The 25,237-nt window shown below is 49.3% G+C and overlaps 9 protein-coding genes across 9 annotated transcripts; 4 read left to right on the top strand and 5 right to left on the bottom strand.

Moving 5' to 3' along the window:
• Positions 1 to 157: 157 nt before the first annotated feature.
• HO133_002336 (uncharacterized protein) lies at positions 158 to 719 on the top strand (the record flags this gene model as incomplete). Its single annotated transcript, XM_037293262.1, has 3 exons — positions 158 to 404; positions 462 to 541; positions 630 to 719. 3 exons carry the CDS (start codon positions 158 to 160, stop codon positions 717 to 719), a joined length of 417 nt encoding a protein of 138 aa, XP_037150915.1.
• A 364-nt stretch (positions 720 to 1,083) lies between these two features.
• Positions 1,084 to 3,451, bottom strand: HO133_002335 (uncharacterized protein; the record flags this gene model as incomplete). The annotated part of the gene is made up of 3 exons (XM_037293261.1): positions 1,084 to 2,322; positions 2,373 to 3,233; positions 3,281 to 3,451. The coding sequence occupies 3 exons, from the start codon at positions 3,449 to 3,451 to the stop codon at positions 1,084 to 1,086; spliced, it is 2,271 nt and encodes a 756-aa protein (XP_037150914.1).
• Positions 3,452 to 4,125: 674 nt separating this feature from the next.
• On the bottom strand, positions 4,126 to 6,971 carry HO133_002334 (uncharacterized protein; the record flags this gene model as incomplete). The annotated part of the gene is made up of 4 exons (XM_037293260.1): positions 4,126 to 5,025; positions 5,075 to 6,304; positions 6,363 to 6,677; positions 6,843 to 6,971. The coding sequence occupies 4 exons, from the start codon at positions 6,969 to 6,971 to the stop codon at positions 4,126 to 4,128; spliced, it is 2,574 nt and encodes an 857-aa protein (XP_037150913.1).
• A 2,937-nt stretch (positions 6,972 to 9,908) lies between these two features.
• Positions 9,909 to 11,232, bottom strand: HO133_002333 (uncharacterized protein; the record flags this gene model as incomplete). The annotated part of the gene is made up of 3 exons (XM_037293259.1): positions 9,909 to 10,111; positions 10,163 to 10,967; positions 11,050 to 11,232. The coding sequence occupies 3 exons, from the start codon at positions 11,230 to 11,232 to the stop codon at positions 9,909 to 9,911; spliced, it is 1,191 nt and encodes a 396-aa protein (XP_037150912.1).
• A 170-nt stretch (positions 11,233 to 11,402) lies between these two features.
• Positions 11,403 to 13,015, top strand: HO133_002332 (uncharacterized protein; the record flags this gene model as incomplete). Its single annotated transcript, XM_037293258.1, has 2 exons — positions 11,403 to 11,531; positions 11,597 to 13,015. The coding sequence occupies 2 exons, from the start codon at positions 11,403 to 11,405 to the stop codon at positions 13,013 to 13,015; spliced, it is 1,548 nt and encodes a 515-aa protein (XP_037150911.1).
• Positions 13,016 to 14,486: 1,471 nt separating this feature from the next.
• On the top strand, positions 14,487 to 15,772 carry HO133_002331 (uncharacterized protein; the record flags this gene model as incomplete). The annotated part of the gene is made up of 3 exons (XM_037293257.1): positions 14,487 to 14,566; positions 14,631 to 15,139; positions 15,201 to 15,772. 3 exons carry the CDS (start codon positions 14,487 to 14,489, stop codon positions 15,770 to 15,772), a joined length of 1,161 nt encoding a protein of 386 aa, XP_037150910.1.
• Positions 15,773 to 16,581: 809 nt separating this feature from the next.
• On the top strand, positions 16,582 to 17,217 carry HO133_002330 (uncharacterized protein; the record flags this gene model as incomplete). Its single annotated transcript, XM_037293256.1, has 2 exons — positions 16,582 to 16,784; positions 16,902 to 17,217. The coding sequence occupies 2 exons, from the start codon at positions 16,582 to 16,584 to the stop codon at positions 17,215 to 17,217; spliced, it is 519 nt and encodes a 172-aa protein (XP_037150909.1).
• Positions 17,218 to 17,916: 699 nt separating this feature from the next.
• Positions 17,917 to 18,909, bottom strand: HO133_002329 (uncharacterized protein; the record flags this gene model as incomplete). The annotated part of the gene is made up of 1 exon (XM_037293255.1): positions 17,917 to 18,909. One exon carries the CDS (start codon positions 18,907 to 18,909, stop codon positions 17,917 to 17,919), a length of 993 nt encoding a protein of 330 aa, XP_037150908.1.
• A 1,546-nt stretch (positions 18,910 to 20,455) lies between these two features.
• On the bottom strand, positions 20,456 to 22,459 carry HO133_002328 (uncharacterized protein; the record flags this gene model as incomplete). The annotated part of the gene is made up of 2 exons (XM_037293254.1): positions 20,456 to 22,027; positions 22,076 to 22,459. The coding sequence occupies 2 exons, from the start codon at positions 22,457 to 22,459 to the stop codon at positions 20,456 to 20,458; spliced, it is 1,956 nt and encodes a 651-aa protein (XP_037150907.1).
• Between the last annotated feature and the right edge of the window lie 2,778 nt (positions 22,460 to 25,237).

Raw genomic sequence — 25,237 nt, 5'->3', positions numbered from 1 at the left:
CAATAGTAGTATTTGTTCATATACAGGTAGCAATGGGCGTAGAAGTACAAGATGAGAAGTTCAACAAGTCATGCGACACGGAGGATGGAGAAGCAGTCGAGTGCGGCAGGAAAGTAAACATTGGTCAGCCCTGCAAGCTACTAGCGGCTTGGCGTCAATGATGCCGACTCGCCGACATATCGACGAATGTTTGAGCTCGCCCAGGTCAGCAGCACTGAAGACCGCCCTCCGATGTATCAACGATAACAACTCTATTCCATCAGTGGAACCTACAACCATGCCTCCTAAAGGCGGCAGCACGAAGCTCGCCCCTCCCCGCCTCCCTCCCCTCCCCAAACTCCGTGTCCGGCGACCGAACCGACCGGGAGAAAATCCTTGCGTCGGGATCATGACTTCGGTACTAGGTATACCTGCTTTCTTTCCTGGTATCAAGATCTTCGGTGCTGATCCTCTGTGTGCAGGATGTTGGGCGTCCTCAGGCAACGTAGCAGCGCACTGCCAGCACTTGGAGCAGTCGTTGAGGGCTTGTATGGATGCGCCGGTACGTTTGCTCCTGTTCTCCTGTCTCGGCGAGTGGGAAAACGAATTGGAAGGAGCAATGCTTATCCGTGCTGGGCTGGGTGGAACAGAGAGAGAAGACTGGGAAGAAAAATACGATCAATTACCATCTCATGCGGCTGTATCCGAAGATCAAGGGACCGACCAAGCAGGGCAAATGAAGAGGCAGGACAAAAGAGCGCATATAGGGAGGGAACTCATAGTATCTACGGAGACGGGCTTTCCCGATGGTTAGGGGAGTCGAGGGAGAGGTGGTTTTTGAGAATGTACATTGAAGCCGGGGCGCAACGCAGCATTCGCGGCGTTGTATAGATTGCGCATTCAAAGGCGCAAGAGGGAACAGTTGTGCCATATTGAACTCTGCGAGTTGGAGGCCTGCTTGTATGAAAGGTTATACGGGGGAGGATTATAGCCCAAGTCGAATCCCCAAAATCAATGCCAAAATTGCTATGAGTATCAATGCACCGCCAAAACACCATGCTAAGAAGGAACCTGATTCATGCATCTCATCAAGAAAAAGCAACACTAAACGTCCTTCCTTCCCTCAGCAGCACTATCGGGCGTCGCACTCCCAGTCTCACTACCTGCAAAATCCCAACCCCCACTCCCATCCTCACTCTTCCTCCTCCTCTCCTTGCCCCTCTCCCTCATTGCGCCTCTTATCTTCTTACTAACCTCTTCCAGGCTTTCCTTCGAGCTAATTGCGCTAAAGGCCTTTACCGAAAATCCTGCACTGCCAGCTTTCCCACCACTCGAGCTACTTCGGCTGCGACTTCGACTTGGAGGCCTAGAAGCGAAGAGGCCAATGTTTCCGAGGTCATGGAAGGAATCATTGTGCGGGAGGTAGCCTTGAGTTGAGGAGCCGCCACCGACGCTTGCCAGGCCTTCATTGGCGTTGCTGCGGGTTGGAGGGGTCGGAGGGAAGCCGGACGAGGTTCCGGAATGGGTGCGTGGAGACTTGGGAGATAGAAGAGCGCCGTCGCGAAAGGGATCGGCGATAATGCGGGCGGAGTCGAAGTCTGGAAACATTTCCGGTCCCAGGGTATTGATGACGTCTGTTACTTCATGAGAGAGCGTGGCGCGCTTCTCGCGGAGTTGCTGTAGAGTGTTTGCGGAGGTAGGATAGAGAGATAAGACCAGAGGCCGAAGCGATTTGACGATGTCCATGCCTGTCTCGCCGATACGGAGAGCGGCGAATGTTATGGATGGGAAGAAGACTACACCAAATAAAACGACCATCCATAGGGGGACCCATTCTGGCATGTAGCCCTGGACTCTGTTTTTGTGAGTCCAATAGGTCAAGGTAATTGTGTAAGTAGCGTAGAGGATTGGGGCAAAGGCGAGAGCGACGAGCAGCTTCCAGGTAGCCATGACGTCGCGCCCTTGAAGCTTCACTGTAGACGCCGCTAAGGCTTCACGGGACTTCTTTATGGAAATAATTTTCGAAGATATGAAGACTGGTGCAAAGAGGACTAGGCCTGGCAAGGTTCCAACGGTCAACACACCAAGTTTCCCAAGCCTGTAGATGAGTGTAAAGACGACTTTTGGTATTGAGAACCTTGCGTATTCGACCTGATGATCCCGTACACCGAGGAGCCAGAGCTGTTTGTTGTATCCGTTGACGGACTTCTTAAGATTGACAATTCTGGGATCGTCTTTGTGCTGAGTATACCCTTTCACCAGCCGCCGATTGAGTTCAACAATCATTGGAAGAGGGAGCTTCTTGCCCGTGGGATTGTACAGCCGCCGAGCTGCTTGGATCAACTATGAGAGATCAGCAGGGAGCCACGTTCGTCAATTGCAATGATACGCACCATTAAAGTGTCATAGTCAGGACTCGTCACTGTCACCGCGACTAAAGCTTGATACACTATCTCCAGCAATCGACGTGTTGCTTCTCGTCTGTCGCCACTTTTGTAGAGTTCCACAAGCTCAGTAGGTACATCAACAGGGGGGCCGAATTCGACTACCGCTCGTGACCTGAACTTGTGGGCATGGAAATAGTTCATACCACACGGAACGATCTTGACGCCTGACTCCGGGTTTGCTGCCAATGATCCAAGAGCCATTATCGCGACGCCGGCTTTCAAGGGCAGCAACTCTGTTCTGTCGTGGCTTCCACCTTCAGGAAAGATACCAACGCAGCCGCCACTCTGGAGCCTTTCAAACACAGCATCATACACCACCGACTGATCAACCTTCGGCGCAGTCTTATAGCTTGTTCCCTGGAAACCCTGTTTCTCTTCATCGCTGGTCTCCACCTTTTTCTCTCCGCCATCGACTTTAGTTTTCCCCGTAAGCTGCTCGATTGCCGTATCACCCTTGAATCCCTTTTTCAATTTGATCTCCTCATTCCCGTGTATCTCCAAAATGTCTGAGTTAGCCGCAGTACCATTCACAGACGGCAAAACCAAAAGCCCTCCAATCTGGCATTCCTCTTCAAACTGCGTGCCAACTCCTCGTACCAACGTAGGATCATTCTCTGCGTCCGGAAGGTATATCTTGCCCGTGCCGGGCTTCGTGCTATCTAACGCTCTTCCTACGGGAACCGCCCCTGCTGCTCTGGCTAGGCCGCCAATAAATTTTCTTCTCATGGATTTCTCGGCAATAAGCCAGGCTATGCGGCGACCAGCTTCCATTTTAATTACTCGCATCAGGATGAGGGGGTCGACGAACTGCTATAGTCAGAGCGTGTCCCTAAGACAGCATGCAGCCTGCTCACCTGGTTCGCATGAGGGGCCGCAACGAAGATGACGGGCCCTCGTCTCGGCACCTTCCATGACCCTCGTGGATGGACTTCTCTGAAGAAGAGATCAACCAGAACAGACATCACCCATAGTATCAGGTCGTATACCCAATTGACCATGGGCACGAGGTCCTTTTTCCTTGCCATGTTGGCACTTTGGTCTCTTTCCTATCTTGCTGGATCTTCTTCGTAATGGCCTAGTTCGCAGAGAATACGGTGCATCGAGCGAGTGCGATTGCTGTAGATGCGCTAGAAAGTCGGTAAAGTGAAGGCAGTCAAGTCTTCGAGGACGCGGTATATACAGCAGGCAGCGTTTCTCTAGAGCTGGTCACGGAATAGTGACCGCTGGAGAAAATACTGAAGACTTTGCAAACCTAATGACCCTTGAACGAACGGGCTAGGCAGCGCTTCGGTAAAGTTCAGGCGTTTTGGCTGAGATTCGCTACCTGGGCGTTGACTGGCTTTTGAACGATGCTTTCTCACTGCACTCGTATCAACTAGAAGAACGCACTCCTAGATTGATGGTATGAGGCGAAAGGCCAGCATGTGCCGCGCTGGTGACTCGTAGAATCCAGAATCGATGAGTTGCCTGGTAGGAGAACAGGTGGAGCAAAAATCCCCGACTCCGCGTGGGGTAGAGAAAACGTCACAGTGCATATGTGGAACGGACGGAAAGCACACGACACTGCTCTAGACGTAATAGCAACGTGAATGTCGGGTCTATTACGAAGACTAATTTTTAATCAAGTTCCGATGAAGCGAGACCATGTCTGTACAGGTATTGTATCCTCTATGCTACATAGATCAAGGCGCCCAGTTCATTATCCTTCATCCGCATCTTCCTCCAATAGCAACTTAAAACTAAAAGGCTCGAAAGCAATCCCGTCTCCCATGAAGTGCTTGCTCATCGCCTCGACCCAATGTAATCGTAAGCTATGCAACATGGCACTTGTACCCTCCATGACGCAGAGAATGGCGATGGTCAGGAAGAACCAAACATAGAAGAAGACGACGGTCATGATCACTCCCAGGACCCCTTCGAAATTAAACGCCTGGCCAAGTGTCATATTCCATAATACGACGGAGAGCTGCTGATGGGCGAGTGACAAGGCCCACAAACGGAGGTAGGACGCGGTGTGGGATACACAGTTCAGGCAGAATTCGATGGTGTGGATCGTTTGATGGATCATCACTTCCGAGAACTCGAACTCCTCGTGTTCCTCATCGCCGATATCCTCAGTGATCATTGCATTGGCCTCATGATCCGATCCCATGCTGTCTCGGCCGCCGTTCATAGCATGCCCATCCGCATCGTCATCGTCCAGAGCGCTGAATCTTGATGTTTCGCCAATGCCTCGGTATCCCAGTGCGCGAGCCCTGTTGTGCTCATATCGCAGATACAATGGCTTTAGCAGGAGTAGGACTGGTACGCAGGCAACGGCAACTAGTAGTAATATTACCTGAACAACCATCTGTCCCGGATAAAGCTGCTCATCTACCGTCAACGGCTGGAGGAACATGTATATAAGCATGTTCAGTAGCCCAGGTGGCGATTCGCCAATTGCGTACCAGTCTATGCACCACTTATAGACGATTGTGAAGACAAGATACCCGAAAATGGATTGGAAGAAAATCATGCCAGGCACGAAGTTACCCCAAATGTCGATCGGTGTCTTAAAATGACGCGCGTTGATAAAGGAGAGGCATAGAGAGTAGGTCATCTAAGCAAGTCAGCATCACTACTCCGTAACTCATACAAATATAACATACGTGAGTCCAGCCCATTAGTATACTGAGCTTCATTTTGAAGCTGTTGGAGAAGAGTAATTCGTTTTCGGTTCCATGCCAGCTCCAGTCAAGTCCAAATGGGTACCTGTAGCCGCCCTTAAGCTGAGCCCGCACAGTCTCCCCCTCCTTGAAGTCATGTGGCCATTCCCACTGGCTCGGAAAAAGCGTGAGCGCCTTCGAGAAGACATCGTTGTAAATAAGTCCAGTATATATCGAAAAAAGGCCCATCATCAGCATGATATACCGTCCGTAGAAAGCCATAGCCACAAGCTCGTTGAGCTTAGTCTTCGACATGGGCTTTTCAAAATATATCATGGCAAGGGCAGCGACGAACATCAACGTCCCGTGGCCAAAGTCTCCGAACATAACAGCGAACAGGAAAGGAAAGGTTACGATAGTTGGCAGGCCCGGGTTGACTTCCGTATATTTGGCTGTTCCGTAAGCATCGATAATTGTCTGAAAAGCCTCCGTAAATTTATTCCTCTTGTTGTATGTGGGAGGTGTTTTTGAAGTCTTGATCACGTTGACAATCGTTGGAACTGATAATCCTGCCCGGTCGTTGACGTCCTGTAAAGTGGATTTGATCAAGGATAAACCGTTCGTCGGACACCAGGCCTCGGCGATCAGAGTCTTCCTGGCTTGATCGTATGAGCAGCGGTTGAGTGTTTGATATACGGCCTTCTCCTTCTTAATGACAACCATCCAGGCAGCCAAGCTTCTGGCAATTTGTGTGAGCTCTGCATCAAGAGTGTTCTTCGTATTGCGGAGAACGCTCGCCAGATCGCTCAACCGGGTATTGACTTCGTGTATTTGATCTCGTCGAAGCTCGCTATTTTCATCCACGCTGTATAGATCGGCGCCTAGTGATTCTGATATCTTGCGGATCTTTGCAATGACTTCCTTGCCATGTGCGAAAATGACAAAGACGTTCTTGTGAACCTCTTCGTTGTTGACCGGGTCGATGAGGGGCTTGGGTATCTCGGATTGGTTCATGTATAGATTCCCACGTAGCGTTCTCCATAGGATGCGTTCAAAAGCGGCTATTCTGCCTCGTGGTATTACCCCAGCAACGAAGCCAATGTTCATCACAGAAAGTGATGGTCCACCAGAGGCATCTCCATTTTGACCTCTTGCTTGCTGTTCAACATCCTGTAACAGTGGTGCTTCGTCATTGTCGCTAGATTGGCGGATCTCGTCAACGTTGCCATGGGCCTTGAAAGCCTATCAGCTTGAGCGACAGTCTCGAAGATATATAATCGAGGCGACCTACCCTGTCAAAAAAACCACCTGCTTCCGTCAAGACCCAGCGCCACTCTGTAAGCTCCACCTCCCTTTTCTTGAGCGTCTCGTAGCTGTCATTAAGAGATGCCACTCGCTGCTCAAGGCTTTCACTCTTATCGGAGAGCTCGTCAATTTCAGAAGCTGAAGGGGCTGCAAGCATATTTGAGAATTCATGCCGCGGTCTGATAGGTATTGACTCTTTGTTGATTTGGGATTGGAAGTAGCGGAGCTGTCGCTCGACATTGTCGAGTCTTCGAATCTCCTGAGTGAAGGTCCTTTGGAAAGCTGTAGTCTCCGAGTTCAACTATCAGAGATAGAATGTCAGCAAGCTCGACATGCCAGGGCTGTCCCAAAAACGTCACTTGGAAATCACTAAGGAGACTGCCGTTCGAGGGTTCGCCCCGTCCTCAAGGCCCCAAGATTTGCAGCCTACTGCCCAGGTCTAGCACCGGGAAGAGGCAATACGTACATCTCGGAACTGAACCTCGCCCACTTCCCCCAGAGCACTGACGACCTCTCGACCAATCTCGTTCGCAATGTAGAGCTGGGTCAAGGACATGTCGCAGGAGCGGAAGAGGGAATCCTTGGGGACCGCCATGATGCGAGAGGTTTGGATTGTCTATCCACGAAGGGCTCAACTGGAGAAACGCCTTGGACGCAATGCGGTGGTTCCTTCTCAAATGGCCCGATCCTAAAGCGAGGATTGCAGATCTCGAGGTATGGCTGTGATGATTGCTTGATGTCTTGCTTGGGCGGAGAACAGTTGAATGATGGCAAAGACTCGGAAGATAAGACCGAGAAACGCTTACTCGATGCGGATTAGCATGCCAAGCCTTGCATCCTCATCCTCTCTTGAAATCCCTTCCTCAAGGATAGTAAGGTAGTGTACTAATCATCTAATCAATGAACCCCAACATTGTGCCTTGCGAGGTAAGTCGATCAATTCTGCTATACACACTGGGTTGGTCATTTCTCTTCTTCCCATTCTCCGAGTCTAGTTGTATGTCCGTTACGCTGTATGTTTGTTCATCTATTCAGCTATGCTGCTCCTTTGCTTTCCTATGGAAGCACCCCATAATTTCGAAAAACTATTTGGCGCTCAATACACGCCGGAACATCTGACGCTTCCTTGGCTGGTAATTTGGCAGTCGAACAAATTCTCGCTATCTCAGTCGCTATCAGGACCCGTCCGTGAGATGACCAGGCCGAGTCAATGTATTCGGATTTAAGGACTTTTCTTTTCGTGCTCGAATGTGGGATGTGAGCTTTTGATCTTCCCGGTTCGGTAGCTGTAGAGAGGAAGCACAGGTCCAACGAGCGCATGGAGTGACAGTGGCATTGGTTCAAAACCCTTATGCTGCAAATCTCTAACCATGTCATCCAGAACGCCGGCGCTCGAACATCTCTAGATTCCTAGGAAATCCTAACGCACCGCCTCCAAAATAGATCCATTACCCATCCCGACAACGGAAGTGTTCCCAATCTCCAACGACGGTATTACCTTGTCTACCTCACTCAAAGAGCTCATTTCTCTAGCATACCGATCCCATCTACTTCCTGTCCCCCAAATCGCAATGCCGATCCCATGTTCTCTCCCCAAAACCGCATAACCGCACCCATTTCCACAAGTCGCCCTCACGTATTCCGCCGGCTCAATCATGTCCTTCCAAGTACTCGAATCTTTGTCACGCCACTTTCCAATCACGGAGTCCGGCAGTCCAGGAAATTGGCCTATACTACTTCGCTCAAACATCTTCATCATGACAATCGCAACCACGCAGTCCCCAACTACATAACGTTTAGGAAGGGTAAGGAGAGAACGCGCCCCAGGGAAGTAGGCGGTGGAGCGTCCGCCAGGGTTGTATGTGAAAGTGCCTGGATGGAGGCCCCAGGTCGAGGAGTCGTCGGAGAGGGCGACGAGGGCGTTTTCGCAGGATGAGGCGATGTGCACGGTGCGAGGGTTCCACGTTGGATCGGACACGCAGTGACGGTATGACCATAACCCGAAGAGGTCCGTGAGGTTGGTGGGAACCGTGAGGGAGAGAGATGGAGTGAGAGCAAGAGATTGAGTGTGGAGGATGAACAGGCTGATGAGAAATGAAAGTATCGCACAAAGAGATGATTCACTTGTACGTACAGCCTTCATCTTGGCTTTGGAACAGAAAATACATCATTCCACCTGATCAAAATATGCAGTGATCGGACTGCGCTCGGAACACACTACATGATCGGAAATATGATATGCGGGAATATGTACGTGACAGATGTGTCGCTAATATGCGATAACAGATCGGGCGCATAGACTCAAACAATACTGAAACCGGACAAAGGCAGATAAGGAGACTCTGAGTAGCCTCAACCGTTTTGTGTCAAAGCTGTCGCCCGGTACTGCGCTTTTATGAGAGGTCGTTGCGCATTGAACTGGAGAGGCACCGCGTTGGTGGAGGAAAAAGATATTCTCGAGCCGCGGTCCACTGCGCAGTCTGGGGCTCGAGCACCAGTGGATAAACAGAAGCATGCTGCTATCAACGTCATAACAAGGTCGCTGGAACTAAGTAGGGAGGAATCAGTCACCCTCGCCCGCCCTTGTCACAAGCCTGTCAGTCCTCAGACTGTTCATGCGAACAAGTACCGCGCTGAACATGCAACAACGCGCATATCGTCTTAGTGGAGGGGTGAAGTGTATACAGATTGAAACCGCCTGAAATTCTGAAACGTGAGAAATCTTCAGGTTGGAACAGTGAGACCTCGAGGCATTGAGTTCCGCGTTTAACATGACCCCCCCAGCGCCAGTCCTATCAAACCAGGAAATCACTGTGGTATCTGTCCATGGAGACTCCCATTTCTGGACGGCGTAGGAACTTCGAACATATTTCCTTCTGAGTGTCCCACTCACGGTGCTGTGGATTCAGCTCGAGAAGAAAGCGAGGCCGAGGAAGAGCTTGCACAGCGTTTCTCTACAGCTTCGATGCAGTCAGACACTTGAGGTGCTCGGAAGAAGAGAAGTCTTGATGGGATATCTATTTGGAAGCGTTGACGTGTCAGTTGGTAGCAGGGCCATGGCCTGTAGTGGGACGCTGGCTGGGTTTGCAGTAGCAATTTCGGTCGATTGCTGAAATCAGGTCAAAGGACCGCCTATAAGAATGTCGATGTGCATTGAGCTCTGCATCGAAGACGAAGAGCATCGGAGTTCTGTTCTGGGTTATGTCTGCAAATGCCTATGGTTAGGTGGCTTCAATGAAAACGAGAATCGAAGCAGTAGAGCCTGAGTCCCTCAAAAAGCTACGCTCTCACTTTAAACAGCATAGACGTTTCTTTTGCAGCTGAACCTTTTTCCTTGAATGCGATTTGCTAAACCACTCGTGCGAAGAATCTTAAAGGAGCAGACAAAGCGCAATGCGAGGTGCCCGAGCAAGAATCGAAATATTCACTATCCATCTTTTTCCATGTCTGACATCGCACCCGTCGTAATAACAAGGTCACCCTACCATCCATATTGGGTACCTGGCTTGCTTGATGCGATGTCGAAGTAGGTCTATAGACCTAGCAGGGCATCCGCAGCTTTCTTCATTCTGGCTTGGAGTTCTTCGCACTTGCTGCAAGATGCCCGGATTTCCACGGACTGGAAGTCTGGGGCGTGGACAGTCGCGTGACTCTGAATAGATGCTGGCTGTGTGGTAAGAGTTGAGGGCCTTCCAAGGGCCGTCTTTTTAATCGCAGCTTCGAACGTCTTGCAGCCTGGGAACGATCAGAGACATTTTCTGCGTCATTAGCAAACAGGCGACTTACCTCTTACAGCTTCTAGAACCTCATTCATAACCTCATCCTTATCCGCCTCATCGATTTCATTCCCGTACGTGTTGCACATCTCTACAAGATGCTTGGTGGCTCCGATCACGTACTGTTTAGCAACTTGTCGCTCCTGCTCTTTTTGAGTCAAGCCACCAAGATGCTGCTGGACGTCCTGGGAAAAATCAGAGCTGGCGGACTCAGATCCATTGTGGAGGAAATCTTGTTGTTTCGGAGAAGTGGTCTTTGCCTGGTCAGAGCCTCCGTTAAGAAGACTATTTTCCTTCACATTTCCGTCTTTCAGATTGGGCGAAGATTGTGGTACCATTCTCACAACTTTGGAGCTCTCTTTCGCACTTTGCGATCGATACATCGCTACTTCTCGAGCGCATTGCTCTTCAGTCAGTCCTATGCAAAGAGGTTGAATGTTTCGAGATCGTTCGGACTCTCGAGTGTTAGAGAAGCTGGGGGTATTCAAACCTTGGGTGGTGGATCCGCTGGGCAAGATACTGCCAGCTTTCGACATCGCTGTTGCTGGCTGATGGCCAGCACCTTTTGCTGGAAGGGAAGTGACAGTTTGTGGGAGACGTGGAGCCTCTTTGATAGGATCCTTGAGGTCGTAAGAAATCCAGGACTTTGCCTCGGAAGCTGCCTTGCTCTGCACTTCTTCCTCGTCACAATTCCAGCATTTCCCATGTTTAGCGATATCTTGAGCTTTGCAGTAAGACCCAATGGCTTCGTTACAGCATTTTGTGTAGACCATTTGATCTTCCCGGGAGTACACCGCACCGCAGATCCAGCAGTTCTATTGAAGGGCATTGTCAGCACCATTTGCACTACGTCTGATAACCCATTTTAAGATTCTGACCAAAACTCGAGTGGCTTACTGTCTCCGCAACCTTCTCGGATTCCATCGACCGCTGATTTTGAAGAGCTGCAGAAAGGCCACTTGCTCTGTTGCACATGTAGTCTCGGGGAAATTTCGTTTTCCTCGCGTCTCCTGGCTGGCTAAGGTTGGGTTTTTCTGATTGCATGTCCGAAAATGCGTAGATTAGCAAAGTGCTCGACATGGTGGTGGTAGTAAAGTAAAATTGTAAGTGAAGGTCGGAGCAAATCCGGACGAGATCTCGGTAAACAAAGGTGTGAGGATGACGCGAGATACTTTATCCATCTCACTTCAACTATCCCATTGCGAAGTTTTATTCCAAAATTCTGCATCAAAAAACGGTACAGTGCCTGGATGTTCTACCTCAGTATTGCCAGACTAATTGATGATGCTGAATTAGACTTCGTCAAAAGGAGTGCTCCACAGAGTCACAATTCGCCACAAAACTTTGGTCAGTTTACCTTATCTGAGTGCCCCGACTTGGTATGCCAGCCAATCTCCTTCAATGTAAAGTATTGCGTGATGAAGCTTTTTCTGACAATCGGCAGTTCGTGCGGAACAAGTCGTTAGCAGAGAAGATCATGGAGACAAGCAGCGCAGAAACCGAAGCTCATGCCACGCTCACACTCGAAGAAGAGATTCATTGCCACAAAGCCCGCATCTTCAGCCTATTCACCGACGCTCCCGTTGTTCGAGCCTGGAAAAACGCCATCTGTGACGGTGCAGTGTACCTTGGCCAGGGTTTCTTCCCGAAGTCATATGCAGATCGATACTTCCAAACGTCGAGAGAGGATATCAGCTACGTGACCTTTAGCATAGTTACTGCATTCAAGGAGGACGGAATGGATGCTGAGGGAGAAAAGATCGAGGGCTCTCAGTGCCACATATCGCCAGCACAACGTGAAGCTTCCGACTTCTTGATTGTTACCTTTTCCAACGATCACGACCTAATCGCACTGCTTCCCCATAGATTATACTGGCCAGTCGAAGGGGGCGAGAGCACTGGCAAAGACGAGTATTTTCCTGATGAAATACCAGCCTCAACTTTATTTGCATACAGCTTCTCTACCAAACTTCTGCTAGCACACATTGACGAGGTCAAGCGAAGCGCCAACCGTCCTATGCACCCCACCACCACTCCATTCCAAATCGGGTTGGATGGACGAATCCCAAGGGCCGACACTCCTGCGGCCATTATGCCTGGAGTATCAGGAACACAACTGACAGAATCTGACCGATCAATACAGGCTTCCGAAAAAGAAGAGGAAAAAGCACTGCGAATCATCCACGAGAAATTTCCCATGTGGAGATCGTCTATGAACATCGACTTCTTGGACTACCAACCACTGCTGCGAGACTTCAGAATCGTCATCTCCAGGTGCTCAGAGTTCCCAAACGGTCTTGAAGCTGTCATCAGCCACAGTATTGTGGGCAAACCCAAGAACGGCGACAACGGCCATCACCTCAGATATGCTGATTATTTTCTCACGCACTCTATCACCTTGGACCCGAACTACGCTTTTTTCATTCCGCGTCGACTAATTCCCGAGGTCTGGTTTACGTCGCCACGCCCACGTGAATCTATGCCGAGAGAGCTCAGCGACTCTGGTCGCCGTATTAGCAACAAAAAATTTATCCTCGAGATGGATAACGCAGGAAGATGGGCCAAGGACGTCTGGGACATTATCAGCAAATATCCACCAGGCGAACATCCCACTCCTGCAAAAGAAAAGGAAGAAAACTTGAAGAAGGCGTTCCCATGGCCAGAGAGAGAAGCGCAGTTCACGTTTGAAAAAGATTCAACGCCAACTAAAACCCGAAGAGACAGAGAGCATCTGTTTTCTCAGCACGATACTGGACCGGGTGAAGATGGTGCAGTGCAGCCCAGCGATGTCTCCCTTCTCGCAGAACACTACTTCGAGAAGGCGTCATTGGACCAGAAGGAGGCTGAAGATGATGCTACCTGATCTTCGGACGATCGGGACATTTGTCAAATTGCTGGAATTGTGAACTCCGTAGTGCTGGTGCTACCGCATAATCAAAGATGGCTCCGTAGGCTACGTTTCAAGTGTCTATCATTTTTGTGCCAATGATCCAAATATTCAGGACCGCAGGGTTCTGATTTCATCTGCTAAAGCATACTTACAGCATATTGTGCATAGATAAGAGCTCCGATGGCTTGGCGCCGTGGAGCGGATTCGTTGGTAGCAGACGTTCATGTACGAGTATTCAGTTCAGCACTTACGACATCTTAGCTCTAGCAAATGCAAATCTACTCACAGTTTCGTTAGAGCCCATGCTGTGTTTCCCATCTCATGTGCAACCGCAACACCCAATCCCAGGATCTCCGCCAACCGCCAGCCTTCCATGTTGCCCATTTCAGAGTCTCTCCCGTGAACATCAAACCAGATCACCTCCCTGTATCCACGCCATTGCCCGTTTCTGAACACGTGTTGGCGGGGTATATGCCTCAAGATCGAGTGTCTTTCCCACGATAGATGCGACATCGAACATCATTCTTCCGTTTCGTATCATCGCAGATAAACCCCACCAATGTCACCCTAGATAAGCGCGAAAACATAGTTCTATAATGGACCCTCAATGTTCCCATAAGCGCCGTCGGGATCCAAACTGGTTCCGAAGATTGTTGACCTGACAATGGCAGGGATGTCAAGAAGTTCGAGGGCCATAAAAGAAAGCATTCCTGAGACCTGGTTGCCACACATTGAAGTCGATGCTTTCTCCAAGGGGAAGATCTGTGTTCTTTGTCATCTCAGCAAAGTCATTCTTCGCAAATTGGCCCAGAGCGTCACTCACCTACCCTCTCCATAAGAATTGATAGTCCAAAAAACCACCATGCTTTCGCTCGGCCCCTCAGACCTGACGACCCTCTCAACCCTTCTTTGTCCTAGCCTTTACTCATAATGTTGTCAAACAAAATGAGCAGCACACCAACACCATGACCATAGAATCCCGTTATTCATCGCAACCCTTATCGGACCACACGCGCATGAAATTTCCGAAATCGAATGTTCCCACGATGATACGATATCATTGAAGGCTGTCAACCTTCCTCCTTCCAACGCGCATAAATCCTCTCCCATCCGCATCGCCGCCGTAGAATTACGCGAACTCTAGATTAGACGCACGGTCCCCGCTGACGCCAAATGGCAAACTACCGAACACATGCTTCCAGTGGGTTTCGGTAAACTGCGAATCCTATTTGAGAGTGCGAAGGAAGATGTAAGGTACCTCTTGATTTCACTTCCTGTTCTCGGCCGGCTTGGCAACTACTCGGCCGAGTACGCTTGGCTGTTCTTGGCAATCTTTCACGAGATCAACTGCGATTCGCGCTTTCTTTTCATTCCAACCTCTTCATATGCTGACTATTATTTCTATCAATCGTACGTGGTCTTAATTCAGCGGCATCTTGATGTTATGGCGTCTGGGATCAAATCAAACGGTCGAGGCTCTGTCCGATTAGTACTTTCCTACATCATCGACTGGATCATAATAATGTAAGCAGTCAAGCGTCCTGCAAACATGATGAATCACTGAAATCACAAGCTGACATTGCCGTAGAGCAATTGCAGCAGTCGGCGCTGGATTCTCGGTCGTCACGCCCAATAAGAGACCCTTCGATGTCACTGATGCAGACATCTCCTTCCCATATGTCACAAAGGAAAAGGTCTCAACAGGCCTGCTGGTAGCCATCGGGCTTGTCGTTCCAGCCATTATTACGTTCATCGTATGCCTCGCGGTCGTACCAGGTCCCGCATTTGAGAGTGCTTCCCGTTCGAAGATTTGGAAACGCAAGGTATGGGAATGGAACGCTGCATGGATGGGCCTTGGGCTCTCGCTGGCTATTGCTTTCATGATCACATCTGGCACGAAGAACTTGGTTGGAAAGCCAAGGCCTAATATGCTTGCTCGATGTGACCCGGATCTGTCGCGACTCCTGAATAGCACGGTCGGGGGAATTGGTAATCAGGTCGATGAAGGAATCAACCTCGTCTCTTGGACCATCTGCCGTAATTCTGGTTCGACATTGGATGACGGGTTCAGAAGCTTTCCTAGCGGTCATTCGTCATGTGAGTTGGTAGATGAACCGGGTTCAGGCCTCTAATCATCAGCTGACATCTCTCCTCATAGTCTCCTTCGCCGGCTTGACATATTTCGCCTTGTTCCTCTGTGCTAAATTGGCAGTCACTATACCCTTCCTCAACTACCAAGACATAGACAGGAACAAGCAGCATGTTAAGCCTCGCAAGCAAGCAGCTGCGCCGCCTACCTATCTCATTATCTTCCCGCTTGTATCCATCAGTGCCGCAATCTACATCTCTTCGACACGGTATTCCGACTTCATGCATCACGGCTTCGATATCATCTCTGGTGCAATCCTGGGTATCGTTAGCGCATGGCTTGGCTTCCGCTGGTATCACCTTCCAATCAGCCGAGGTGGAGGCTGGGCATGGGCGCCTCGAAGCTCTGATCGATCTTTTCGCAGAGGGATTGGGCTTGTGACCTACGCCAGCGACGAGAAATCATACGATCGGAACGGGACAGATCTCGAGTGTGGGCCCGGCGGTGAAGCGGTATCTGACGGTAATGGAACCGTACGGCCATATAAGACCAGCGAGGGCAGCGAAGGCATCGCGCTAACGGATCTGGATCATGTTCAACCACCCGGAGTAGGCGACTCAAGTAGGAGGTCGTTTCAGTAGAACGAATGCACTCTCTGCGTTCTCAAGTATACTAATATATAGTCATCGTAAAATTGGAGCTGCCTGAGTACTTTGATAACGGCTCAGCATCTGGCACGCATAATATTCATTTCGTCAAAGGTGCGTTTTGCAATCAGAGGTTGGGAAACCGACTGCAGGCCCCTAGAGTTGTATATTGCAAGCCCCACGTCAATTGATGCATTGACGACACTGGGCCAACAAGTCTGCGCGTTGAGCAGATCGAGAGCAGACTATGTCCGTCACTTGTATAAGATCGGTACCATCCGTCCATTCACACTTTTGAGTCCTGAGGCTTGGGGGCTTGTTTGGCATGTTGAGGATACGAGGCGCTCGGAAGGCTGAGTCATGAGCCACAGGGTAAAGTCTCGAAAATCTGGCGTACCTGAATCCACGCCCCGCCCGGCCTGCATATGTTTTTCCTATGCAGCCGAGGGGGTCTCCACCATCTCTGTTGGTTTCATGATCGGTGCGATAGTATCAAAAGGCGCACCCAGGCGACCGGCGAATTCGTGAGGGGTTGTCAATGGAATCTGATGGAAGCAACGGCTTGATGTTCCGTAAAATATCGAATATATAACTGACAGAAGCATACCCGGGTGCATGTATGCTTCGATCCTCATGGTCAGTCTAGTCAAATTGCCCTACCCCTGATAAGAAATACGGCATACCCCTCGGCCGATGATCTTTTCGCCTCCAGTAGGCCTTCCCAACAACAGGTGATAAGCGCAGTCACTTATTGACCGGGTATACCAATCTCTTTCGCATACATCGCCCCGTTGACCAGCACCATGAAAGGCCCACCTGCTGGCGTCAATCGCCCCAAGGAATCCGCAGAAGGACTTGCAGAGCAGCAACGTCGAAGGCCGCGAGACCGAGCAACCGCTGAGCAGTCAGCGACATCAACAGCTGAACCCTCTCGTAGCCAGTTGGGCTTGCGAATGGGTCCGGATGGCCTACTGAGAGTCGACCTTTTAAGGGTCCAGCCTCAATCGTAGGATTTTGTCACTGAATGAGAGACGAGTGTTGGGCTCACGAATATATTGACATTCTAATTCAAAGTCGCAGAGCAAGTATATGAGAATGCAGGACATTTGAAAGCGGGAAATAGCCCCGGTTGCGACGGGCAGTCGGCCTGGGATCGCCCGGAGCAAGATCGCTTGGCGGATTTCAAATCGCAAATGGCCATTCCCACGGGACGTCCGTACGCCGGGATGTCATACCCAGAACAACGAGGAAGCCATACGGCCACGCTTACCTCAGCTTCTGTGTTGGCGCTCGCCGAGACGCCCAAGGATAAGCTGTTCACGGAGCTCTGGCCTGCTTGTAGCGAGAAGGTCTATCCGGGTGCGCTCAACATGGATGCGATTGATAGCAGTGTTTTGTGCGCTTTGGCTACGGCTCTTGATGATCGGATAGAAGTGTAGGGTCTTGGGGTGATTGGGAGTGTTGCGCTTGTCCAGTACGAAGTCGCGAATTTGGAGGAGATGGAAGGACGTCAGTCCTCAGATGGGGTCGTCTTGGGATGTTCCACTCACATTCGTGTCTATAGAACTCTTGCTTGCTTTCCACGAGGGTCTAATTTCATGGAGTGCGAAGGCCTCACGTTAATCTGGTTCTGACGGCATTTTCATGGTTGCATATTTAAGATACATACGGTAATGAGTGAGCGATTCGTGAGTAACTAGTCGCTTGTTACAGGCGTGGGAAAGGGCATGTTCAAGTTCCCTACATGAGCTGTCAGGTAAAAGTTTGATGCCGACAGAAATACCAGCAATCCTGTGAGGGGGAAATGCCAGGTCCTGAGAGGGGTTACTATACATTTCTCATGTCTTGTCTTGCCAAGACTTCTGCGCCCAAGATTTGATTAAATGCCCCATTTGAAGGTCTGCATACGAGTCGATTAGAGGTGCTTTCGGAAGTGAAGCTCATAACTCAAGTCGGTCTCAATGGTTGGGGACTGTCTGTGTAGGTGGAGCAAGTCCCATCAATAAGGAGACTGCATTAAGCCTGAATCGTAGGAGACTAGGGCCAAAACATCTTGGGAGACCATAAGACGGCGACAGCGAGATCGTGAGAGGTCTATCGAAGTATGATTCGTATTGCTAGTAGATCATAAATTCTTCCTATGCGCTATCCAATGGATGGTCTTCGTACACGTAATGTAGCTTTCCCTTGAACTCCTGAAACAACAGACTCTCAAAATGGGGCGACCACACCGCAATGAAGTCTTCCCATTGTCCTTGTGTCAATTGCATTCTCCCTTGCCGCGTCATTACGTCGAGCTTGTCGCGCGCAATTTCCGCACCTTTCATTCGAAGTTTCGACTCCCTACAGTCATCGACCCAATCCTGAAATACCGCTCGCTCTTCGTCTTCTTCAGTGTATGTTTCCTCAACGATCGGAATGCGTCCCATGATCATGGCATTAACGGATCGGAGCCGGGTACGGACGTGCTCGGTGGTCTCGCCAGGTTTCAAACCATGGGGGAGGTAAAAACGGGCGCTCGCAGCGCTGATACGGGCGAATAGGTCCATGATGTAAGTTACATCATTGCACCATCCCAAAGGTTCCGTGTCATAGCCACCCGAGTCCAGGAGGTCAAGGGCGTTGCCATTATGAGTCCATGAAGCCATTTCGTTGTCAGCAAAGAGGAAAGAGATTCGCTGCAGCAGAGGTACAGCACGTAGCTCCGCCCGGAGATTTCGAAGATGCCTCCAAATATCAATCGCATCTGTCGGGCGATCAGGGTGGGGGGGCCATATCTCTACGACAAGATGAGGTATGCTGCCGTAGTCTCTTGAACATTGCTGTGCGATGAAACAGGTCTCTGCCACACTACCAAATTGAATGCCCTGATGGGTGACCCGGAGAAAAATCGGCCATGTTTGGACCAGATCGAGGACTTCAGTACGGACTTGGCTATTGACTAGTAGCAGCGGAGAAGGAGGGTCCCTCGAACCATCGGGTAATTTTTTTAGGTAAATGGCTTTCGGAGAAGGATTTCGAGTGGCCATAAGGTTGTGCCGGTAGATTTTGCGGCGCAGTTCAAGGGGAAGTTGTCGCAGTGGGAAAGGCTCTGATGCTTTCAGGTCCTGATCACTGATCGTTGCTTCCATGGCCGTGTCGGAAGAGACAACGTCTTTTGATGTCGTTATCAAGCTGAATCGATGTGAAAACGGCTGTTGTGCTACTTAGTTTCACGAGGAAAAGCGAAATACTAGGAAATGCGAAATCTTAAATCCAGTAAATCCGACAAAGATGGCTACCACTACCTTATCATTTATTCAAATAGCCTACTTTTAGATTTTATTATAAAGGCCAATACTACGGAATCATAGTCGCCGTCTATAGGCCTAGTATCGTAGATTTAAATAGACTATATATTATCAAATAGCGGATATTATCGAGTATATACGAACAAGGTCTAAAAAAGAATAAATTAAATTCTTGGATATAGAAGCCTAAATAGCAAGGAAGAACCAGACTTATTCATCCGTATTATGCGAAGTTGTCATAGAATTTTAGTAAGGAGTAGACATTTGAATATTGAATCGGACTTATCGCATTTAAGATTTCGCATTTTCTAGTATTTCGCGTTTCCTTATTCTATAATAGTCGAGATATTAAATATATAAAAGAGATAATAATATTATAATAAAAATGTATATTATACTAGAAGTTACTTTCATTGTCATATAAAAGAAGTAAGATTAGATTCGAAGCGAGTGTAGTCGGATCTTATCCATTGAAAGAAATAAGACTATCCCTTTCCCTATGTCCGGGACGTATACGCTAGCAGGGGTATAACGTAGGGATTATCATTTGTCCAATCAGTGCGGCTCTCTACGGCTCAGAAATTTGCTTACTCATGGGCGCGGCCTGAGTTGACCTAAAGTACATATCGATATCCCTAAGGTATAGGTATATTTGAACCTTGCTAGCGTGTACCTGTACGTCCCGGACACGGGGAAAGGGATAATAATAGGGGGTTTCAGACCACTTTTTTTTTTGCTGTGGAATCGTGGAATATTCAGACTTTCAGCTATGACGAAATGAATTGGTCTGAACACCCCCACTATCAAATAGGCTTCTTTGGTGGATTTGTGATAAATCCGCTTAGTCATTGCCCGAGAAAATCGTGTAATCTTCCCCGTACCTAATCCTTAGGGTTAGGGTTAGAAGGGGGGGGGGGGTGTCTGCGACGGCGTGGTAGGAAGGACGGTAGGAAAGACGTAGACGTGTGGGAGGTGATAGTAGTAGTGGTAAGAAGGAAGGCCTTCTAATTGGATAGATTTGCTAAGAGATGTAGAATATCGACACGAGAAATCCACCAAATAGGCCGATTTTCTTCACCAATGCTACCCCAGGGTAGCATTGGTGGATGGCGCAGTTGGTGGCAAATCGCTGAAGTTCCCACGACCTGAAAAATCCACGCTTAAAAAAAGTGGTCTGAAACTCCCTAATATACTGCGAGCGCAATCTGGATGGATTCTTTTCTGTCGGGGGATCGCGAAGTCTTTGAAGAATGGATATATTCTCTAAGCCATGTATGCAGTCAGTTTGTATGCCAGTACAACATAGCACGAGTTACGGCAAATCCTACGCTCAACCAACAACTTCTTTGCTCGTTCCCCCCCCCCCAAACATACACGCATCGATTACCTAGGTACTACCCGCCTTGATCTCACTCGCAATCTTCTCCGCCAACGCGTACACCGTCGACTGCGGATGTCCTGGCGGTAGGACCGCGAAGGCACTCGCGTCAACCACCCTCAGCCTCTTCGTGCCATAAACGCGCGTTTGCGTATCAACAACAGCCATCGGGTCGTTTGGCCTCCCCATCTTGCAAGTAGAAGCCGCGTGCCACACTGGCGACAGAGCCTGTCTTATGAAGTTTAGAATATCGGCGTCGCTCTGCACCTTCGGGCCGGGAAGATACTCCTCTCCGACCGTAATGTTGCTCATAAATTTCCACACTTCGCGGGATCTTTTGAACGCCGCAATCGCCAATTCCTGATCTGCGGGATGGGTCATCCAGTTGGGGTTGATGAGAGGCGGGTCGGTCATCTTGCTGCTTGATATGGAGACATTTCCGCGGCTGAGCGCTGCGATTAACACTGTAGACATTGTGGCGTAATTGTTTCCGTTCACCGGATCCCCTGCCGCAAAGTCGGCTGCGTAGCCGAGAACGGTGCCGATGGGGATAAACTCGATCTCGGGCCAGTCGGCAGGGAAGGTACTCAAAGCTTGCTGTGTCGCGGTTGAAAAGCCAGCACGGTCCGCTTGAGGAATCTTCTCCCATCCGAGGACTGGGACAATTGGATTTGTGAGGGGACCAGTTGCGTTTTCGTTATATTCTTGTACAGCCTCGGCCTCGAGTTCAGGGTGGTTCAACGCTGAGGAAGAGGTGGTCACGTCGACTTGGAACGAGGTGCCCCAGAAAACATGATCTTGCATATTTTGTCCGACCCCGGGGAGATCTTTGAGCACAGTGATACCGTGACTTTCGAGTGTCTCTCGTGGGCCGATGCCAGAGACCATGAGTAGTTGCGGCGATTGAAACCCTCCCGCAGAGAGGATCACTTCGTGTTTGGCATTTAGAGTGTAGATGGGACCGGACTCCTGCACATCGGTCCCCACTGAAGAGACAGTAACACCTTGAGCAGTGTTTTGTGGGCCATTGAAGATGATCCTTTGGGCCAGAGTGTTGTTGTAGATGAACAGGTTGGTAGGGCTTTTGGCCGATTGTAGAAAGCTTGCCTCTGAGCTAGACCGATGACCATTGACGGGATTCACGGTGAATGCCAGGTATGCGGACCCGATGAGCCTGCCTATTTGGAATCCAGCGATAGCAACCTCACCCGCAGCTTGCAATGCTTTTTGAGCCCAAGTTCCGAATGGGTCATCATATTTGCCAAAAGACACTTGGAGTGGTCCTCCAGAGGGATCAAAAGCACTGCTGTCCTGAACATTCGAGCTGTTCGGATAAGCAATACTTGGCGGTGTGTAGTGCACACTCTTCTTGTAAAAAGGCAGAAGGTTTGCAAAAGTGTAGCTTGAGTCGCTAACGTCGTCCGACCACCTCTGCATCGCTCCTACGGTCGGCCTGCAACGATTAGTAAAAGCGATCGATTCGATGCAGCTAACTTGCCGTTGATAGAACATGAAGTTACGGGCCGATGAGCCTCCTAGCGTCTTGCCTCGCGCATAGTGTAACTTTCGATTATTGCAGCCCTGCAAAAATGTCAATGATGTGGATCTAGCAGCGGCAAAAAAACATACCGCTTGAGGCTGTGTGAGAAATCCCCAATCCACCAGCGGGTTGGTGGTATTGGCGCCCGTGCCAGCGTAGAAGATGTCATATGCAGGCACGACACTGATATTGCCATCGTCGGCTTCGTAGAAACCTCCAGCTTCGATCACTGCAACGCTAATGGAAGGGTTCTCAGCTAGTCGCGTAGCTATGGCCAGTCCACCTGTGCCTCCGCCGATTACAACATAGTCGAAAGAAGCGTCGACCCCGCTTTTGCCGAAGGCGTAACCTGCACCTGAGGTTTCGGAGGTGCCTGTTTGTCTTCGGTCATGGAACGAAGCTGCCGACACGGCTGAAGCCCACGTGCAACACAGCAGGAGCTGGGAACACACTGCAGCATTGAGACTCCTCATTGGATTCGTACCCGTAACTAGTTGTTACTGTAATGAGACGATTTGCAGATGCGTCCGGGATATCGCGCCTGAGCAATATCTTGAACTTTTTCCTGCGGCAAGAAGATTCAAAAATTACGAAAGTAAAGCAGAGGCGACAACCTTTTTTCAAAAAGAGAAATAAGAACGAGAGAATCCGTCGAAAGACAGCAGCAAAGGGGCTATGATATATAAACCAAGGCTTATGCACAAGGATCGGAGGAATACCCATGCATGAGTCTGACCCACGCACTCATCCACCACTTGCAGAGCAGCAAATGTGAGAGAGCCACCCAACCTGCAGAACGCTGACATCCAGCTGAGTCTTCGTTTTTGTCTCCGGCTGGGAGATGTAGAAGGCTAGGCTAGAGCAATGCAACCTTAGCTGCGGGGAGTGCATCCAGGCTTGAAACCCATGGTCACAGGCACATGGCTCCTCCAAGGTTGAACTAGCGAGCCGCCCGAGCGAGAACAAGGGAAACGAAGCCTCGTACTTTCTGCGTAGAACGCTGACATCTCGGCACAGTCTTTGGAAGCCAACCATGGGAATGGGCGTCGGGATCATTAGTCGGCCGCAGGACCAAGTCAGCCATACAAACAGACCCGATTTCACTGCACAAACCCCATACGTCACATTTAATTTACATCATCACAGCATTATTGAAAACCTGTATTAGACTTGTTTTCGATGAGCGTCGCAAAGGATGCTACTGCGCGACTGGAATTGGCACTGTCAAATCCTCAAAAAGAAGAACAAAAAGAGAGAAAGAAAGAAAGAATTCCACGGAACGTTGCATGGATAATACGTTGTGGTTTTCGGTCTGGGATTTTGGAACTTCATTACTACAAAAGAGGGTGATTTGGAAAGATTGTAAAGGTGGATTGTGGGTGCCAAAATCGGGTTCGTCGTGTGGCTGCCTCGGCTGCCTGATCAGGCGTCGCAAAAAAGGATTTCAAAGCTTGGCATTGGCCGACGTACGGCCAGCGGCATTGCCAAGTCGTTGCACTACGCCTTTATCAATATAATATCTTTAAACAGATCGGGACAACGGCGCATCACCAACGGCCACTGAAAGCGATTCGAGCATACATACCTTACCGAGGTGGGCACCAAAACTCTTGCACGGCGCTAGTCATAGCCCTAACCCTACTCTCGGAAGACGACCATGTAGCAAAGGACCCAGGAACGATTTCCTTAAAGCGCATAGATTGAACTTTAGGCCTCTCTTATGGGCTTGCTAAGGGTAGAATGGCCCCAAAGAAGCTCAGGTCGGGTGCAATTCCGAGACAGCTCTAAGCACACTGTCCAGGTACCCCTTTAGGCGGGGCGTTATCCGATTCTTGGCGCAGGAGTCTCGGCATGTGCAGGACTTTTGGTGCCCACTTCCGTAGCATCGTGCCATATCCCTCACCGCAGAAATGCTTTGGTCGCTTTGAAGACCATGTCAGAGAGTACTGGGACTATCAAAGCATCCAAATCACGACAAATGGGAGTCTTCGTATCCACGTTGATGAAAATCAAGCGGATTTGATATCTGGTACAACCGAAAAGCATAATTCAAGGGTGCAGGAGACCAAGAAGGATGTAATTATTTGCTTCAACCACGACGGCATTACTCTGAAGCAGGGGGGAAAGAGATCATCTTCGAAAAGTTCAAGGGTAGAATCAAGGACCTGAAAGCCGGAGGATCTGAGTCGGTAAGACAGATAAACAGAAAAGTGGCACACAAGTCACGAACAAAGCGCGTTTGGAAGTTCAAGATAGGATCACCGGAGGCTCTTGCGTGTTCCTCTTGATCATCCGATGCTCCTGCGAGCGGGAGAACCTCAGGAGAGTCAGCTCGAACGGTCTACTTCAATTAACACGACCCTATCTCCAACTATTCAAACCAAACCAACCATTTACTCTCAACAAACCCCTCGTGACATATCTCGGAAAAAATGGTAATAAATCGTCTTGGCAGAATATGCTTTCTTTGCAACCCAACAATTTCGACCGACAAGCTTTACGATTAAATTTTGTGCCATGATATTGTGAATCTGCGTGAGATAAGCATTTGCGAAGTCGAAAGCCTTGCCGTAAAGCGCTTTGTTATTGAGATGTACGGTGTCGAAAGCGATAGATTTTTGGTGTTCGGTCGGCAGCTCCTGGAATTCACTACCTGCCTCCTCAACTGATTTGAGAATATATTTGAAAACAACATCGTTCCTTTATGAACAAGATCGCTTAGCTCAGTTGGGTAGGTTAGTGAAGTGAAGAACCGAATATATTTCGTGAGTAGAAAGCTAATTCTTTCACAGAGCGTGGGTTAGTTAACACTGAGTCGGATACCTAAATATGTGCTGGGGCGCGGGGCTACCCAGTAGTGGAAAACTTACCGAGGATGTGAGAAGACTGAGAAGACTGAGAAGATTACTACTGCATAATACCAATTCTATTAAGGGGAGACCCCCTAAACCCCCTTACCCTCCGGGGGCTCTCCGAGGGCCCTTCGGGAGCTTCTGTCGGAGGGGCCGTCCTCGCAAGCTCGAAATTATTTATATAAAGCTTATTTTAAGATCGATATAGAGTCGTTCGCTTCGTTAAGATTATAACTATAATCCCCCTAAAGAAATTTCTTATAACGATTATTAATTATAAATCGAAGTTACTTATAAATAGCTTTAAGATCTTTATATTAAATTATCATATATAATAAAGTCTCGAAGTTAAATTAATTCTTTATTTGAGACTAATTAGTCGCTATATATTAATCTTTT

Source organism: Letharia lupina (genome assembly GCF_014066315.1).
Source record: "Letharia lupina isolate WasteWater1 chromosome Unknown contig_14, whole genome shotgun sequence".
NCBI lineage: Eukaryota > Fungi > Ascomycota > Lecanoromycetes > Lecanorales > Parmeliaceae > Letharia > Letharia lupina.
The sequence above is the reverse complement of the archived record's forward strand: the minus strand, read 5'-3'. Positions and strand labels throughout refer to the sequence as shown.